This window comes from Platalea leucorodia, assembly GCF_965183815.1.
Source record: "Platalea leucorodia genome assembly, chromosome: 1".
NCBI lineage: Eukaryota > Metazoa > Chordata > Aves > Pelecaniformes > Threskiornithidae > Platalea > Platalea leucorodia.
The window spans coordinates 41,632,993-41,650,498 of NC_138823.1; the positions used below are offsets into that span (position 1 = coordinate 41,632,993).

The following is a 17,506-nucleotide window of genomic DNA, read 5'->3' on the forward strand; positions in this document are numbered from 1 at the left end:
AAAAGATGTTACAGGCAATCTGCTGTAGTGTGTGTGTATAGTACATTTGACCTCTGGACAAGAAAGGAGTTTCATCCTCCAGTGCTTTTAATTCTTATCCTTGCAGAGACTGAATTTGTTGCTTGCATTAAAATAGTATGTCTCGTTAATGCTAAGAAGCGGTGACCCACATAGCACAATGGATTCATTTGTCAATCCTGCGACTTCCGAGCTTTCCGTTCATATATGTCTTAGCGGCAAATCAACTCAGAAATCATTTAATCAGTCTATCAATGCATCCTTCTTGTCAGTCGTCTGAGTCCTGAAAATTCCAGTATCTCACTGGGCAGCACTAGGAAAAATAGATTTGGACCTAATACTAGATATTCAAACTCTGAAAACTGCAGCTCCCAAATTCACAGCTCACACACACAACAATCCTAAGAAGAAAAGTAGGATCTGGAAATTGTCTTGAATTTTGAGGATATTCATGTTCTGATCTGGTTCTAAACTTCAGAGTGCAAACCTGTCCCTGTTTGTTAGCATTTCTGAAATACTCTACATGCAGTTACAGAAAGCAGTGCCCTTTTGTTCCCCCTATAAAGAAACAAGCTTTCATTGCTTTTTGCTGTTCCCATGGGCTGAGGCTAGAGCCTGAATAGTTTATCACAGTCAGTGTTATGCAAATGTCAATCATATCCTTACTCTGTTTATTTCCAGTATTTACATGTTTATTTAAGTACTTGCCATTTCTCTTAAGCCTTATGTAGCCAATCAGGCCACCAGAGGTCTAAAGGAACAGAACACTTTATTAGCGATATACTTAATACAGTTTTTTTCCTCTTGTAGATGCAAGATTTACGGAATACAGAAGGAGCCCAGTATAGTTCCCATCCTCAGATGGCAACCATGAGGCCAAGGGTTCAACCTGCAGATATTAGGCAGCCAGGAATGATGCAGCATGGGCAGCTGACTACTATTAACCAGTCCCAGCTCAGTGCACAGCTTGGTTTGAATATGGGTGGAAACAATGTTCCTCACAACTCGCCCTCTCCACCTGGAAGCAAATCTGCAACTCCTTCACCATCCAGTTCAGTCCATGAAGATGAAGGAGAAGATAGCTCTAAGGTAGGCTTAGATGTTAGGATTAATATGTAAATGGTGGATATTTTTAGGACCTGCTAAATGAATCGTATGGCCACAGTTATTAAGGTGATACTTTATACATTGTTGGTGGTTGACTGAAGTGAATAAAAGGTTATGAATACAGAACTTATAGTTTCCAGTCAATTCTTCAGGCCGCTTGAGTAAATGACATCATTCCTATTCGTGAGAGCAAACTGGAATCCTGTAAAACACTAAAAGGATAGCCATTCCTTTAGGACTTTAATATAAAGGTTGAGTTTTCTCACTTGCATAGAAGGGATGTTTGTTCCCAGTTAAAGATCAAGTTACTGCTATAAAAAGTATGAACAGTCTGTACAATATGCTAGTCTTTGCTACTTGGTCACAGGATGAGTAAACAGAACATCATAGCAACCAGAACAGAAAGATCCTCTATGAACTTTAAAAACCTTACCTTGAAAATCTTGAAGACCCATTATGCATTTATATCTGGGAGGTGTTGACACCCCAGCATGACATATTTAAGCTTCATTTTAGTGTCAGTACAGGCATGAAGAAATAATAGTAATTTAAATAATAAACAAGACATTTATTTTAAGGATAAATGTCAATTTATATAGTAGGTTTTGCATGCAAAAACCTCCCAAACCTCTGCAACTCCTGAAAACTTCCCCAAAAATACACAAGTATATTATCTTAATTTTGCAGATGCAAAAGCTGAGACACAAAAAGATTGGGACTTAGCACAAAGTCATCCATAAACCAGGAATAGAACATGTTGAAATTGAGAACCTCTTTAGCTCTATTTTATGGTCACTACAAAATAGCAGTCCTGTTACAGCAGTCCTGTAGTGTAGTGAAGATGTTGTACCATGGCCATATCTTGTGGGGAAAAGTTGCAGACTTGGAAGAATGTGAAGAAAACATTGTGAGTCACTGAGGAGGTATAATCCAGTCAAGAAATGTAAGTCTGATTTGTTTTCAAATTATATTGTTTTTCATGCCTCAAGCTATAAAATAATCATGTAATTGGAGACATATGTTTTACTACATTTTGAATAAATTCTGATTCAAAAGTTTTATTTCAGGACTTTCCCCTGATTTCACAAACTTTAGGTTTTAAAAATTACTGAATAATTCATACATTTTAAATGAGCACTTCCTTACTGAGGTAGACTTTAGAATACAGCTATGTAGAAATAATTCCAGGCAGCCTTTACTTTTTCAGAATAATTTATTTGCTGCTCCTGTTGCTTTGCTAATATTTTTACATATATTGGTGGGAACATGCCAGATGCTCTAAACTTATGGAGAAAACATCCACTCAAATAATTAAGATGTCCTTTCTGCTTCTATCAAATATTTCAGTTATTTAACTCATATTTTTCATGTACATTTTCACTGCAACACTTTGTGCTAGCAGAAGTGTAGGGTTGTGGTTTCATGCAGACAGTACTCATCTGAAGCTAATGTTTTCAATAAAGAAATACTAAGCACTGCAGACCAAGTAAAACCTGGTCCTTTGTGGAAGCCAGCTTATATAGTGTTCAACTTTTTAACAAGCCATGTTATTTTGGAAGACTCTCTAAAATTCTCTTATGCTCAGTCTAAGCAGAAAAAGATGAGAAAAGGCACAATACACAACAGAAAATTAAGAAAAATACTTCAGTATGCTGAAGTTGATATGTTGCCTTAAAATTCTTTGATAATTATAATTTCTCTGCTAAAACAAGTGTTTTAAAGGATATTAAACTTGGTTAATAATGATAGAGGGCTTAAATTAGTCTCCAACTAGTAGGGATCAAAATGCAAGCTTAATGGGGGCAGATTATGCCATACCTGTCTTCGGTGGGATTTCTTAGGTCTTCCTGAAAACGCCTGAAGTTGGCCACCACCGGAGACAGGCAGTGGGCTGGCACGCCTGATCCAATGCAATGGTTCTGCTGTAGTTCCCTCCGTAAAAGACAAGAAGGTTTGAATAATCAGCGTAAGAAGCTGGTGTATTGTTGTAGTTTACAATTTAAACCCCTCCGCTGTGTATCTTTCTGTCACGCTGCTCTTCCTGGAAGCTGCCAATGAATGGATATGGATACTTAGAATAAACCAGCTTTCTGTGGGGATCCTTTTCCCCAGCCACAACAGTATTAAATTTTCTCAGAGCTGCTTTGGAGGCTTCTTTTCACTCCACAAATCCTCCTCCCCGTGAAAGAAGGCACTGGATGGGTCAGCAAGAGATAGAGCGGTCATTCTGTCTCTTGTGAGAACCTCTTTTACCTGAATATAACTTTGCTAAATTTGGAGTTTTGTCTTTGTTTTATAAACTGTCCTGTAGATGTGTGATAGTACTTAATAGATCAGGGCCAGAGCTCATTATTCAGTCCTTCAGTAGAAGTGCATGTGTTGCAGTCATGTAGTAGCTGCTGGAGCTCACCACATTTGAGCAGCTTCATGAAGTCAGTAAGATGTTCCTGCCGTGAGGACTTGTGTAAAAAACAACTGAATTCACCACATCGTTAATAGCAACAGTGACGTTCTCCCTATTTAACCAGCAGGAGAATATGTTTGCCTATGTACCGACATTGATCAAAAAGACAAAGTACATTTTCAAATGGAAAATCACCTCAGTGTCAGATGACCTCCCTTAGGCCCTCAGATGACCAGCTGAACGCCCAGCCTTACATGTGAAAGAGAAGCCACTGGTCCTTTGACAACAGATTTGGTAGAGAAATCCCTAACAACTATACCCATTTCTATCTAGAGAAAAAAATACAGAAATCTCAGTGTCCTGTTCATGTTTGCAGGAATTTATAGAAAGAGGGTGACAGAAGGTATGAACGAATATGTACATTATATACATTTGGACTAGAAGTATAATTGTATCCTTAGCGAACCACTGATTTCCATGCATGGAGGAAATGACCATTTCAGCTTAACGTACATATTCCAAATGCCAGTAATAAGGAAACGTTACAAACTGATCTAATTGTTCGTGTACTGAACTTCTTGGATGTTCATTCTATGGTAAATATTCAAATTGTTGTAAGCCTTATCCAACATACACAGAACTAATGGCAGCAGCTGCTAAATATTGTTTGGCAATACTCATTCTCATAAAGGCTCTTTCATATAGGTCTTTTGGACTTTAAATGTCATATATTCCCTTACACAAAGAAGGGAAAGGAGCTGCATTTTAGAGGGCTCAGTTGCCCTACACGCTGTTGCTCTAAAAGCAAGACAGCTGAGGTTGCTTGACCATAAGATCAGTGGCAACAGTAGCATAAATATAAGGCTATGTGTATACAGTCAGAAAGCTGCTAGATCCATGGAAATAAGATGTAGTCTCAGACCAAGGATATTGTTTCTGCAAGTGGTGTAGATCCCTAAGTCTCCTTAATTCTTCTAAATCTAATATGTGGGACTATAGTTAGAAGAAGAAAAAAGGAAGAACTTAAAAATCAATAGTTGTAAGTAACTATAAAAACATTCTAAACAAAATGCCCACTTACCACATGCTTTATTCTGACCACCTCAACATTGGAATATTACATTTATGTAATTCTTGCCATAATTCATACTGTTGGATCGTTAAGCATGTATTCAGTTATTGCCAAGCATAATTGTGAGCTGCTGGAAGCATTACTGGTTTGCAAATATGTATTTCTTCATAGATGGATAACAGGGTTTTCTTCCATACTCATTTGAATATCACTTATGAGAGAATTTCAAATAATGTATTTTAGAGGGAAGATAGTGAGAGGACTGCAAGTAGCAAGAATTAACTAACAGAAACACGATTGCTAAAGAACTGCTGCAGCATATTCTCTTTATGTGGCAGAGGTTTTACAATATTTACTTTATATGATAAGAGTTATAAGTAGAATTCTATGTTGTCTGTTCAGCCTATTATGCAGATGGTGCTTGATTAAAATCTATTTTAAACTACAGCGATTACTGCAAGATAGTGTGCATAAAACAGCTCTCCTAGCTCCATTAAAGGCTTTGGTACTATTGCAGTTTATTTTAAATATGCTTATAGACATTTTCCAGCTTCTCAAGGGACATTTAGATATCAACGATGTGCCTTACTTGATAGTTTTAAATCCTACACTAGATATTTTTGTGATCTATTATGTGTGCAACATGGTTAATGTACACTTTTTTAAAGTGAAAGATTATTGCTTTCTTGTGATAAATAAGTTAAATACATCACCATAATTAAGCAATAAGCCATGACAGGAGGTGGATTACCATGAGCTAACTACACCTCCAGGGATTTTGAGGCACAAGTCTATGCCTAGCAGAATATATATGGTTTTTATTTTATTTCCCATCTGTCTCTGCTTTGGTGGTTAGAATTGGAGTCTATGAAGCTGATAGACTGATGGGAGCATAAGGTAGGCCATCATCTCAGCCATTTGCAAGGTTATTAGTACTGGAATTCTGGTATTCTTTTTATTTCGTTATTTTCATATAAGACAAACAGAATTTCCCCTGTGAGTACTCTCTTTTTAACAGTGGGTTTTTGAAATCTCTTGATCATTCAGGTTGGAGAATAAGATTTTAGAGCTGTTCTCAGAACAGCTTACCAGAAGACTTCTTACACAAGTTTCTGCAGCATATCACCTAGTTTAAGGGTAGCTTAAGTAATGTGCTATCCTAATATACAGAGACCTTTAAAGCTCACAGGTCTGAGAACACTCTGAAAAGAGGAAACTTTATCAAATAATAGAGGTAAAATTTTAACTATAGCCCCAATCGTTGTCAAGCCTCCTTGCTCATGGAGTTTTTACAGAACTGTCTGAAGAGTTTAGACTGATATTGCCAAATTAACTAGGGAACCCTAGTTAATTACCATTTAGCTGGTAGTTTTGTGTACCCTGTAGAATGAAATAATAGCAAGAGAATAAAAGCTGAATAACTTAATAATGGATAGCACACTGCTTCTGTTTTTCCATATTTTCCAAAATGCTGCCAATAGGCTCCATGGACATTAACCTTGTATTAAAGATGCATCTATTGTAACATAATGCTCAGGAAACAAGCAGCTTCATTTTCAAATTGTGGTCATCACTTTATTGGTGTGCTTAGTAAACCACAGAGATCCAGGTTGTTCACTGTTGTCACCTGGGCCCTGTTGGACACCACACAGTGATGTATAAAAAAGTTTTTAAAAAATGAAGTAAATAAAAAGTTTTTTTGCTCAAAATGAGAATTTCTATCCATTTTCCTCATGCAGTTCTGCTGATTTGAACACCTGTGTTCTCCTGTGTCACTTGGTATGCATTATTAAAAAATAATATAGGATGTGATAAAAAATACAAGGATATGATAAAAGTCATACCTAGTAGATCCTTAGCCTAGAGCATACCTTTTATGCTCTTGATCTTCTCATACTTCAAAACACTTATGATGCACCGTACTCTGGCCATGCCAACAAGAGAAAAAAGCCTTTGAACCCTCTGGTAGGATCACATGTCATTGCTACAAGATATAGTGAATTAAGCAATCATATCAAGAGAAGCTGCTTTGCAATGGAGCTCCAGTCTGTTGAAGAATCAGGACAGTGTCCCTTTTTGTGCTTGTAAGTCACCTAAGAAAGCAGGGTGCTTTGGTGATCAGGGTCCCTGAGCTAGTGGCAAAGCATAGTTGCATTTAACAAATTTGCGCAAATGTTCACATGCATTTTTTGTCAGGCGGTACACAAGTAATGCACATGCACTTCTCTTTATATACCATTCCTCTTTCACCCCTTTTCTCAAACCATCATGAATTTGCTTTTACATGAGCAGAGGAAAAGACTACGCAGCTAAATCCAGACGGATCGGAACTGATCCTCTAAAGGGGTCCAAACTGTCTGTACTGGTAAAACTTTGTTTCCTCAGATTTTAGTTAGAAGGTGTGCAGGGGAATGTCTATAACTTGGACCGTTTTATTCACAATCAAATTATCTTCAAAATCCCTGGAAGGTGTACCACCAGTTGCAGTAGAAATTGGTTTAAACACTAGTCTGGGGTATTTCTGGGAAAGAGTGAGGATAAGGGAAAGGTAGATATGACAGTGTTCCTGCTGGCTGCAGGTGATTCATGTGGTTGAACTGCTGGTCAGGATATAATGAAACTAATTTGATTTGAATTTATTCATTATATGCATGTTATAGCCATTAGCAATAAAACTTAGAAAAGGTGAAAAGATGACCAGATGAACTATAAATGAGATTATAACAATTATATGAAAGCAAAATATAAAGCACTTTGAGGAAAAAAATTACATAATCTGAAATACTTATAATGAATTTTATACATGTGACATGGTGTCAACATTTGGATTATCAAAGACGGCAACTAAAATTCAATTTTTGCGTGCAAAATCCCAAATCTCTTTGTATCACAGAAGCTGTAATGATGGATGAACTGAATTAAATTGGCTTTTTTTATAGTACTTTTCTAATTTTGTGTTACAGGTCAATGGTGGAGAGAAGAGACCTGCTTCAGATATGGGAAAGAAACCCAAAACTCCCAAAAAGAAGAAGAAGAAGGACCCAAATGAGCCACAGAAGCCTGTGTCTGCCTATGCATTATTCTTTCGAGACACTCAAGCAGCCATCAAGGGCCAAAACCCCAATGCTACTTTTGGTGAAGTCTCTAAAATTGTAGCTTCAATGTGGGACGGCTTAGGAGAAGAACAAAAACAGGTACAAAATGTGCTGTAGCTCAGAGACTTTGTTTCTGGAAAGTGTTATCAGGGTCATCTATGCACTGTAGGCAGCTTCTTTTGTTTGCTGGGATGAAACTTGAATATGTGCCATCTCGGGAATATGATTTAAAGAGACTAAGATAAGGAGAACATTGTTTCATTTCTTCTGTATGAAGCCACTAAAAGAGTGGTTTAGTTTTGGGGTGTGACACAAGCTTTAGGATTATATTTAGGATTGTTTTATGCTGAAATTGGTGGGCCTAAGATTTTATGACGGCATTGCCCTGTCTATGGCAGTGTGGTGTAAGAGAACCTTGCTGCCAAAAATTACGTCTGTACAGCAGGATCTGACACATATCTGAGCTCCCAGTTGCAGATGTTTCCCTGCTCCACGATGCCAGAAGGGGAGCTGGGTTCACACCTTCTCCCAACCCATCTGGCTTTTATGAAAGGAATTACAGATGTGTTGACCCAAAGAGACCTATGGTGGACCCTGGCAAATCGACAGTGTTCTGGGGTATCCTCTTGCACAGCATACACATAGGCTGTGGAAATCACAGCCCATAGTTACTTCCATCCTCCAGGGAAAGGCCTTGGTTCTGCAACGAGGTTGGCAGAGCTGGGTCTGAACCTTTGCAGAAATCCTTCCAAGTCAATCAGATCCTAAAAGTAGGCAACTCTTGGTGAAGCTCACTGCGTTCACGAGTTTATGGTGGTGGTGGCTGGCAAATACCATTCATCCTCGCTGTAGCATACCATTGCTTTTCTCTTGTTATTGGTTGCATTTTTACTGTCTGTCAACAGAATGGATTAGGTAGATAAAGAAATGGGAAATTTAAGAAAGAAACAGATATGGAAAGAAAGGATGTGCTAAGTGAGAGTTATATTGGCTGCAGGAGGCCTAGGTGGGGGTTGATGTCAGCACAGAGAGAGGAAAAGTACTGGGACAAAACTGCATCTCATTCATTCACACTGAACATATTATTATTACACAATTATAGTTAATAAGGCTAAGAATTAAAATGACAATATTGCTATGATTTTTAGGTAGGTAAAATCATTTGGACTTGAAAAAAAAAAAGGTTTTCTTTGCTAATAACTGGATGGTGTAGGTACATCTAGATCCCTGTTAAAGATAACAGTGTAATAAGAATCAAGATTTGGCACTCATTGACCAACTAAAAAAAAAAAAGCTTATTCTGTCTAGGATCCACTGTTGAATAAGGTCAGCATTTGGAAGGTTTAGCTGGAGGAAAGGTAGCTTTCTGAACACAGGGGTTAGAGAATTTACTTGGCCTGGCACATTAGGGTTGTTTTGTTGTGTTGTCTCTTCTTTCTGCCTTTTTTAATATGTCCAGCAAAGGCCAAGGTTACATCCTTGATCTGACAGGTTGTTTAGGCCTTCCCAGTACAGCGGTTCTCTCATAGTTGAACATTGCTGTTTGGGACCATGATGATAAGTGTTCACTTTTGACTCAGAAAAAATACTGACTATGCTTTTAGTTAAGTTCACAAGCAAGAGGTTTGGATGCCATTTCTCCCTGTCCTGCGTACCTGCCCAGAATCACTCCCCATGTTGAAATCTGCACACCCAAACACATACCTCAGGAGTGCTCCAAGTAGTTAGATCTGTATTTTGGACCCATCTTGCTTGAGTGTGGGAATTCACATTCTCCTGAAATGGTAAAAGGCAGAGACCTGGACTTCTCAAGAGTTTGTTAATCTAGTTAATCTTACATCTCTCTAGTGAGGACACCAAGCAAGATCTTGTGCTTGGTTTTCCCCACCATTTTTCATAATGACCCTTAATTTGTGGCTGTTGCAGTGTGCAGTTTTTCCTTCCATAATATTTGTTCCGCTTACAAAGCAGAAAACTTCACTTCATGAATAATAGTCCAAGACCATATAATGAAGAAAAACCTGAAAGACTATAAATGCACATTTCCTTGGAACTTGTCATGTTAGTAGTACCAGCAGAAAACTGGTCTTTCCATAGAATTCTGTTTAAGAAAAGTGCATAAACCCCTAAAATTTCCAACTTTAACTTGTATTTCCTATTCATGGTTGAAAGCAATAATTGAATAAGTCCTACACTGGAACAGCAGAACAAAATTTATTTTCCTTATCTCTATTATCCTTAATTTAAGTTGGAACACAGCAGAATGGTGTGTTATGGAATCCACATGACACATCCATAAAAAAATGGCTGCAACTAGATTTTTAAGCCAATTATTCCAAGAGTTTGGGTTAACATATCTTTGTTGCTCTTTGACTCATTTTGCCTATTCATTATCATCTATTAAGCACATTGTTAAAACTCCAGGCCCTTTCTAATCTAGCACTGTACAAAAAGAATAAAAGATAGTCCCTATTTAAAAAAATTGGCAATCCTATTTTCTAGAATGAATTTAAACTCATTCTTTATTCCATTAGGGATCTAATAGTACAAAGTAATGATTACAAGACATCTTAACTGACTAGATAGTCTGTATTTTAAAGGCCTAATTTTTCAGATCCAGAGCATTAGTAACTGTTATGAAACCTATGTCTCTAGTAGGAAAATTGGAGTCTAAAAATACAAATGATTAATGTGGCATTTGGAATTTGGCATTGAAAAAGCTTCAGAAATTCAAAAATAGTTAAATAAAGAAACAATAACATCATTAGAGGAATACTTTATTGATGAATTATACTTGCTGAAAAGGATTCAATTATCATAAAGCTTCTGGCTTTTATGTTTTGGAAGCTAATGCTTATTCTGGAATTTAAATAGAATTATGTTTCCAAATTATGTTTCCTGAATTGGAACTCCTTTTACTATTTAAATAGTAAATATAAATGAATCAGAAAGTAGAACATAATGCAGCTATTGAGAAAGAAGAATAACCTCATGTTTTCATGCCAAAATGAAATCTTCTTTGTTCCTACGACCTGAGCCAGCTTTTTCTGAAATGCATAGAATTCTTCTTGTTTATTCCTGAAGACTGACCACAGAATAAACAAAGGTATTGAAACTCAATACAGTGATCACCTAGGGGCAGTATATGTATGTCCAAGCCTTTGCAAAAAAATTTTGATAACCTGACGTATTAGACTGTAGCTTGAAAGGGTCTGTGCAAGAACCATATATGTTTTTCAAACTGTGAAGACACTAGGAAAATGTTGTTTGAGAAAATAGGATTTGAATGACAAAAAAGGAAGTGTTATTATGAACTAGATGATGGTGGATGCCTTACTGAAGTTAGGGGGGAGTTATACTTAAAATGTATCACACTCTGATGCTCTTAGCGTGAGAATATTGCAATTTATTAGATTAAAGCAGTTACCAGTGTACTTCCACTCTCATTTTACCATATAAAGACACTTGCATTTTTGGGTAATATGCTGTAACCGTTCCCATTAATTTCTGAGTGTACAAGGACCATTTGCCAGCAACGCTGATGTGTGTCTGCATTTTGTTTGGCCAAACCTGTCTACACAGAGGAGTCTAGAAATTAAAGGGACTTTAGTGGTCATAGTGGACTTTGTCATGGTTTCTTCTCAAATTCTGGATTGGATACAATAATTACACATGATCAGAAGCAGGGACTGTGCATTTTCCTTCATTTTTCACTGTAAATGTTTTCTAAAACTGTTCAGATTAGTATACCTGTGAATGGAAAGCAGCTGTAGCAGTAGTATGTCGGGGTACGTTCTCCTTAGTGTTGTGGCCATAGCACAGGGATATTTTCAGTGGCTTTTCTAGTTCCTCTCTTACAATCACAAACACTGTTTTCTCCTTAGTTAGTAGTATACTTCTGTGCATCCTGGTTTTATAGCTTATTTATGTACATCTTTGCCCTTTGCACACATTTTTACTGCAAAAGGGAGAAAAACAGCCCCCAGGAAAGAGGGTTCAGCATGCTAAATGGTCAAGTCTCTGGCTTTCAGACAGAACGCTGGTTCAAACTGGGTAAAAAGGCTGCTTAGGTCATTTTCTGTCCTTAGATGAAAAAGGAAAGTCATTTTAAATCAGTACCAGATGTGTGTGTACTAAATGAACCTTAAGTTTCTAATTGGAGTCCTAGTAAAGCTGTAATAGATGTGGCAAATTACAAACAAAATGTTCTTGTTTACGTTAGTGTAACTTTAAAACTTCAGCCAAAGACCTTAATAAATGTGCTATTATTCTAAAAATGGAATTGAATGTCTATTCAACATTCAACAAAATTAATCTCTAGTGTAACTTCAGTGACTTAACTGGAATCCTAGCAGGAATGAATTTGGCCTCCTATGAACAGCTTAGTGTGCATATGTATGTATGCGTGTATGTGTGTGTATGTGTTTCTATGTGTTTACTTAAATGTTGCACTGGCCTTGCAGCGGGAAGAAGGATGGATTCACCTAGGGGACCCAAAACTTAATGATCAGAAGAAGCTGGCGAAGCGACTGTTTGAGTGCTGTAACATATGCCTTCTTTCAGGCTGCATAATTCATACACAGTCATATTAGCTGCAACAGTTCAGCTCAATAGCAACACCTCATTATTTTATCCCTCAGTATTTATTCCTATGTTTGACGCCTCATGAAATTACTGTTAATGTGTTTATGTAAGGGCAGATCTGACACAAGTGGGAAGAATTTAATTTCCCACTCATTCTTTCCTGCTGATGTGTCCTCTTCCCCTGGTAGAAGTGGCAAGTGTAAATAGTTAATTTGCTTCAATTATGAGCCTGTCCTGCTAAATTAGAAGCAGCAGGAATATGAAAAGCCAGAATTATACTTATGAGGCAGCTGACAAATCCTCGGAGCTCACAAAATCAAATCATTTACTCCTCATTGGTGCTCAAAGACCCACCAGATAAAAGCTGCAGTTCTTTAACATCTGATGGAACTTGGATTGTATGTTACCAATACTTAAGTAAATTGAAGTCCTTCTGCATTAGTGTCAACGTTTGTGATACTGTTACCATTTTCACAAACGATTACTATTTCACTTTACCATTTTCACAAACCCACAAGCTTTCAAGGGTTTCTATTTTGATCACTAAAAATAACACAGACTGATTTGGGCATGAAAAGTACCAAAGTGTGTTTTATAAGTTTCTCTTTTGATCACAGGGAAGTTTTAGACATAGCAGCACACTATCCAGTGCTGGGATGAATCAGGTAGATCAGGAGGGGCTTTAGAAGTAATGTTGGCCAACACTTCATATCTCTGAAGCAACTCTCGTGACATGAGACACCTCAAGTCAGATCAAAATGGATCCAAGATTGGTGTTTCAAGAGGCCTTGGCTCTACCTGGCCTGTGGGGACACCTCACTTAGCTCCCCCTCCCTCCCGGGGCGCGATGCTGTGTCACTGTCCTGTCATTTGACGTGACAAATGAGCTCATTCCATGGGTGGAAGAGCCGTCGCGTTCCCATTACATTGCCATGCATGTGGGGTGCCCGGTGTCAGGACATCAGACAGTTCAGGGCAGTGCAGTGTGGCTATTGAAATAGCTCCAGAGAATATGCAGACTGTCAGGTCAAGGTAGTCAGCAGCATTTTGAAAACATAAATTTACAGTTTGTTCACTCTTTATATATGCTTATATACTCACAGAGATGTTTGTTTATCTACCTCTTGTTCCCCCTCTAAAGAGGATCTTTTTTTATTATCTGTTCTAATGAAGCAATCTCCAAGGAATAACTTTAACACATGTGTAAGAGGATGAGAATGTACCTTCAGTTTAGTAGATAAACAACTACGCAAGTTTTAAATTTAGCTTTGTTTTATTTTTGTAAATGAGAATAGGAAGCGAAGGCACATCTGTGTGTGCACACTGCCAAAGTGAATTACAAGCAAAATGGATTCAGGAATAGGCACAACAGACAGCAACCTTACACCTCCTCTCCCAGCTACCTGCACTGGCAAGGTTGCTTTTACCAGCGTTGCACCTTAGGCCTGCTTGGGAAATCCACTGTTTTTCGTGACAAATTGCTGTATTGAAATTGCACCTCTACCCTTTGAAGCTCTAGACAAGTGCGTCAAGAGTTTAAAACAACTGCTCCTTACGCTGGTGTCTGCCCCTTCTCCCTTCCTCTGCAAGCAGCTGGGCTTAATGAGCCAGAACACAAATGGGCCAAGAACAGGCACGCATACAAGCAGATACAAACTCATGTCGATGTATATATATATGTACATATAAATTTATATTTTCAGATTGGTTTATTGCCCTGGTTTCCACAGGGCCAGACCTTGAACCCCTTAACTTCCACTAACTTCAGAAGGGGGCAGTGTCTGGCCCCCTCTTTGCAATGCATTTTTGCTGCAGGACTTTTGGCAGCTGGCGTCTGCCTCTCCCATCCAGAGCTGGGCTGAGCAGGACCGTGCTGTGCACTCGGGATGGGAAACCTTCCCCTCTGCTGCAAAAAAAAATAAAATTAATGTAAGTCACCATAGGAGCTGCAGCGTCTTACTCCGTATAGCGTAATGCAGCCTATCGTCTGTTGGCCTCCTGCTCAGCCTACCTGGCAGCTTGGTCTTCCTGCAGCCTCCCAGGAGACACCCCTCTGCCCGGGGTGAATTTCTAATATCTCTTTGCTACATACAACAGACACACCTTCTAGATAAATACTGCACATGGCCACCGAGTTATGGACATTGACTTTAACCGCACTTCGCCTTCTTGTTGTACTTGGAAGGAGCTGGGCCAAAAGGACCCTGGATTCCAAGTAGTGCTGCAGCAACATGCATAAATAATAGCCTCAATTTTCTATTCATTCTTCTTCCGCACCCTTTATCCGTACATTCGAGCTCAATAGGAACATGGCTTTAAATCATTTGCGTACAAAATCGGATTTAGGCCCAATTTTTATGCTCCATTCAGGCTCACACCCTTATTTTTAAAAAAAAAGAATACCAGCAAATGCAAATAATCACCACATAAATCATATGTTTAATGTCATTTGGTTTGTACCCAACTTTCATCCAACATGCTTCTGATAAAATGTACAGTCCTGCTCCTGCAAGCTGTGAGCATCAAGCCTGTAAGGTCAAATTTTGGCCTGGCGCAAAAGGCTGCAATTTCCAGTGATCTCCGTTGAGTCTCACTGTTTGTGCTAGAGCTGAATTTGGCCTGTGATCTTTCCCCTGCACGCCAGAAAGACTGAATTCTTTCCCCTAAGCCTCTAATATGTCATCAGTGTCTTTTTCATGCTCTACAGTCAGAGACTGCTGAGCCATATAGCTAGCCCTGGGCTTCTTTCTGTTACTGTATGTACCTAGATTAAAAATCAAATGGTAACATATTTCAGTATCCATTAAGCAATTCTGAGGATTTTTTTTTCTGACTGCTGTGGGAATATCTCTCTCCATATTTTAGACGAGTGTGTGCAGCTCTAGGTGCCTTTGCCGCAAAATCAGAAGATTAAAACTAGAGATATGTTTCCCACTTGGAAAAAATACAAGTTTTCTCTATAAGCCTAGGTATGTAGGGCCAGGAACGACAATCTGAATGTGGAATTTAATTCTGGATTGCAGACTACTGTATTTTATCAGATGCCATTTCTGTAACTGTAGCCTGTGAAAATGACACTGCCATGGGTAATAACACTGCGGAGACCGAAAAGACAAAATCGGTCATGTTGCTTTTTGATTTGCTGTTTTTGCATATACCATTTTTGGGGGTTTTGGGACACTTCCATCAAAACAAATGTGGGCACCTTTACATCATTTTAAAAAGACAAATATAACTTGCTTGCAAGTGTCAGCTCTACAGAGACATCCACAAGATAAACTGAAAACTTCCCCTTCTTTGTCGTCCTCATACCAGCTATTTAGGCAAAGCCAGGGAAGTAGCATGGTTCTTTGTAATGTGCTTTGTCAGCTAGGAGACACAAAGCTTTTTCAGGCTACCATGAGGCATAAATTCTGAAAGTCTTTTTTTTCTCCTAAGAGCATCAGTCAGTTTAACTCACTGTCTCCAAGTCTCTAGTATCAAGGGGAACTGTAGTCACTGGTGCCTTCTTCCATTAGTACCTGATATTCAAAACTCACGACATGTTTGCAGACGTTTCAGTGCCTGTTTTGGCTCTAGTGATGATGACTGGGGGAAGGGAGATCTGTTCCCCTAAGGGAACAAGGGTGCAAGCCACATGGGACAGGGTAGGAGTCAGGCTGCGCAGTGTGTTGTGATGTGTTGATAATCCTCCACAAGAAAGCTGAGAGGAAGTTCATTGGGAAAAGGTGACTAACCAGAACAAAAACTTGGCTCAAGGCATTACAGGTATATTTCAGTTATATATACCAGTGATGAGTGTCCTATTATCCAACATGTAGAAGAGTACAGGAGACACAAAGCCCGCCTCAAGGAATTTATGATCCAGGAAGACAAGAACCAAGCAGCAGTTGAAATATAAAAAGCAAAACATGACCAGAAGTTGTCATCATAAAACAGAAATGCAGATAGATATTCTACTGTGGTTTTAATTTGGCAAATCTAGTATTTGTGAGTGCTTGTGGCTAACCGTATAACCCACAACCCCTACAACCTACAAATATATCAGCGACAAAAGGAGGGCCAGGGAGAATCTCCCTCCTTTGTTGGATGTGGAGGGAAACGTTGCCACGAAGGATGAGGAGAAGGCTGACGTACTTAATACCTTCTTTGCCTCGGTCTTTAATACTCAGACTGGTCATCCTAGGGGTTTTCAGGCCCCTGAGCTGGGAGGTGGAGATGGGATGCAGAATGAAGCCCCAGTTGTCGAAGAGGTGGCAGTCACCTACCTGCTCCTCCACCTGGAGGCTCACAAGTCCATGGGGCCAGACGGGATCCACCCGAGGATACTGAGGGAGCTGGCAGAGAAGCTTGCCAAGCCACTCTCCATCGTTTATCAGCAGTCCTGGTCAACTGGGGAGGTCTCAGATGACTGGAAGCTAGCAAACATGACGCCCCTCTACAAGAAGAGTCAGAAGGAGGATCCGGGGAACTACAGGCCTGTCAGCCTGACCTCGGTGCCAGGAAAGGTCATGGAGCAGATCATCTTGAGTGCCATTACGCGGCACGTGCGGGACAACCCGGGGATCGGGCTCAGCCAGCATGGGTTTATGAAAGGGAGGTCCTGCTTCACTAACCTGGTCTCCTTCTATGACAAGGTGACCTGCTTAGTGGATGAGGGGAAGGCTGTGGATGTTGTCTGCTTGGACTTTAGTAAGGCCTCTGACATGTCTCCCACAGCATTCTCCTGGAGAAACTGGCTGCTCGCGGCTTGGATAAGTGCCCTCTGCACTGGGTTAAACCTGGCTGGACGGCCGAGCCCAGAGACTGGTGGTGAACAGAGTCAAATCCAGTTGGCGGCCGGTCACGAGTGGTGTTCCCCAGGGCTCCGTGTTGGGGCCAGCCCTGTTCAATATCTTTATTGATGATCTGGATGAGGGGATCGAGTGCACCCTCAGTAAGTTTGCAGATGACACCGAGTTGGGTGGAAGTGTCAATCTGCTGGAGGATAGGAAGGCTCTACAGAGGGACCTGGACAGGCTGGATCGTTGGGCCAGGGCCAACTGTATGAGATTCAACAAGGCTAAGCGCCGGGTCCTGCACTTCGGTCACAACACCCCCATGCAACGCTACAGGCTTGGGGAGGAGTGGCTGGAGAGCTGCCTGGCTGAAAAGGACCTGGGGGTGTTGGTTGACAGCCGCCTGAACATGAGCCAGCAGTGTGCTCAGGTGGCCAAGAGGGCCAAT

General features: G+C 39.7%; 1 protein-coding gene across 1 annotated transcript in view; it reads left to right on the top strand.

The window, feature by feature from the left end:
• TOX (thymocyte selection associated high mobility group box) overlaps positions 1-17,506 on the top strand; it is a gene marked incomplete at both ends in the record, with an annotated part of 221,351 nt that overhangs the window by 172,912 nt on the left and 30,933 nt on the right. Inside the window, 2 exons of the mRNA XM_082332632.1 lie at positions 829-1,107; positions 7,565-7,795. Coding sequence (XP_082188758.1) covers positions 829-1,107; positions 7,565-7,795 — 510 coding nt within the window. The remainder of the gene's footprint in view (positions 1-828; positions 1,108-7,564; positions 7,796-17,506) is intronic.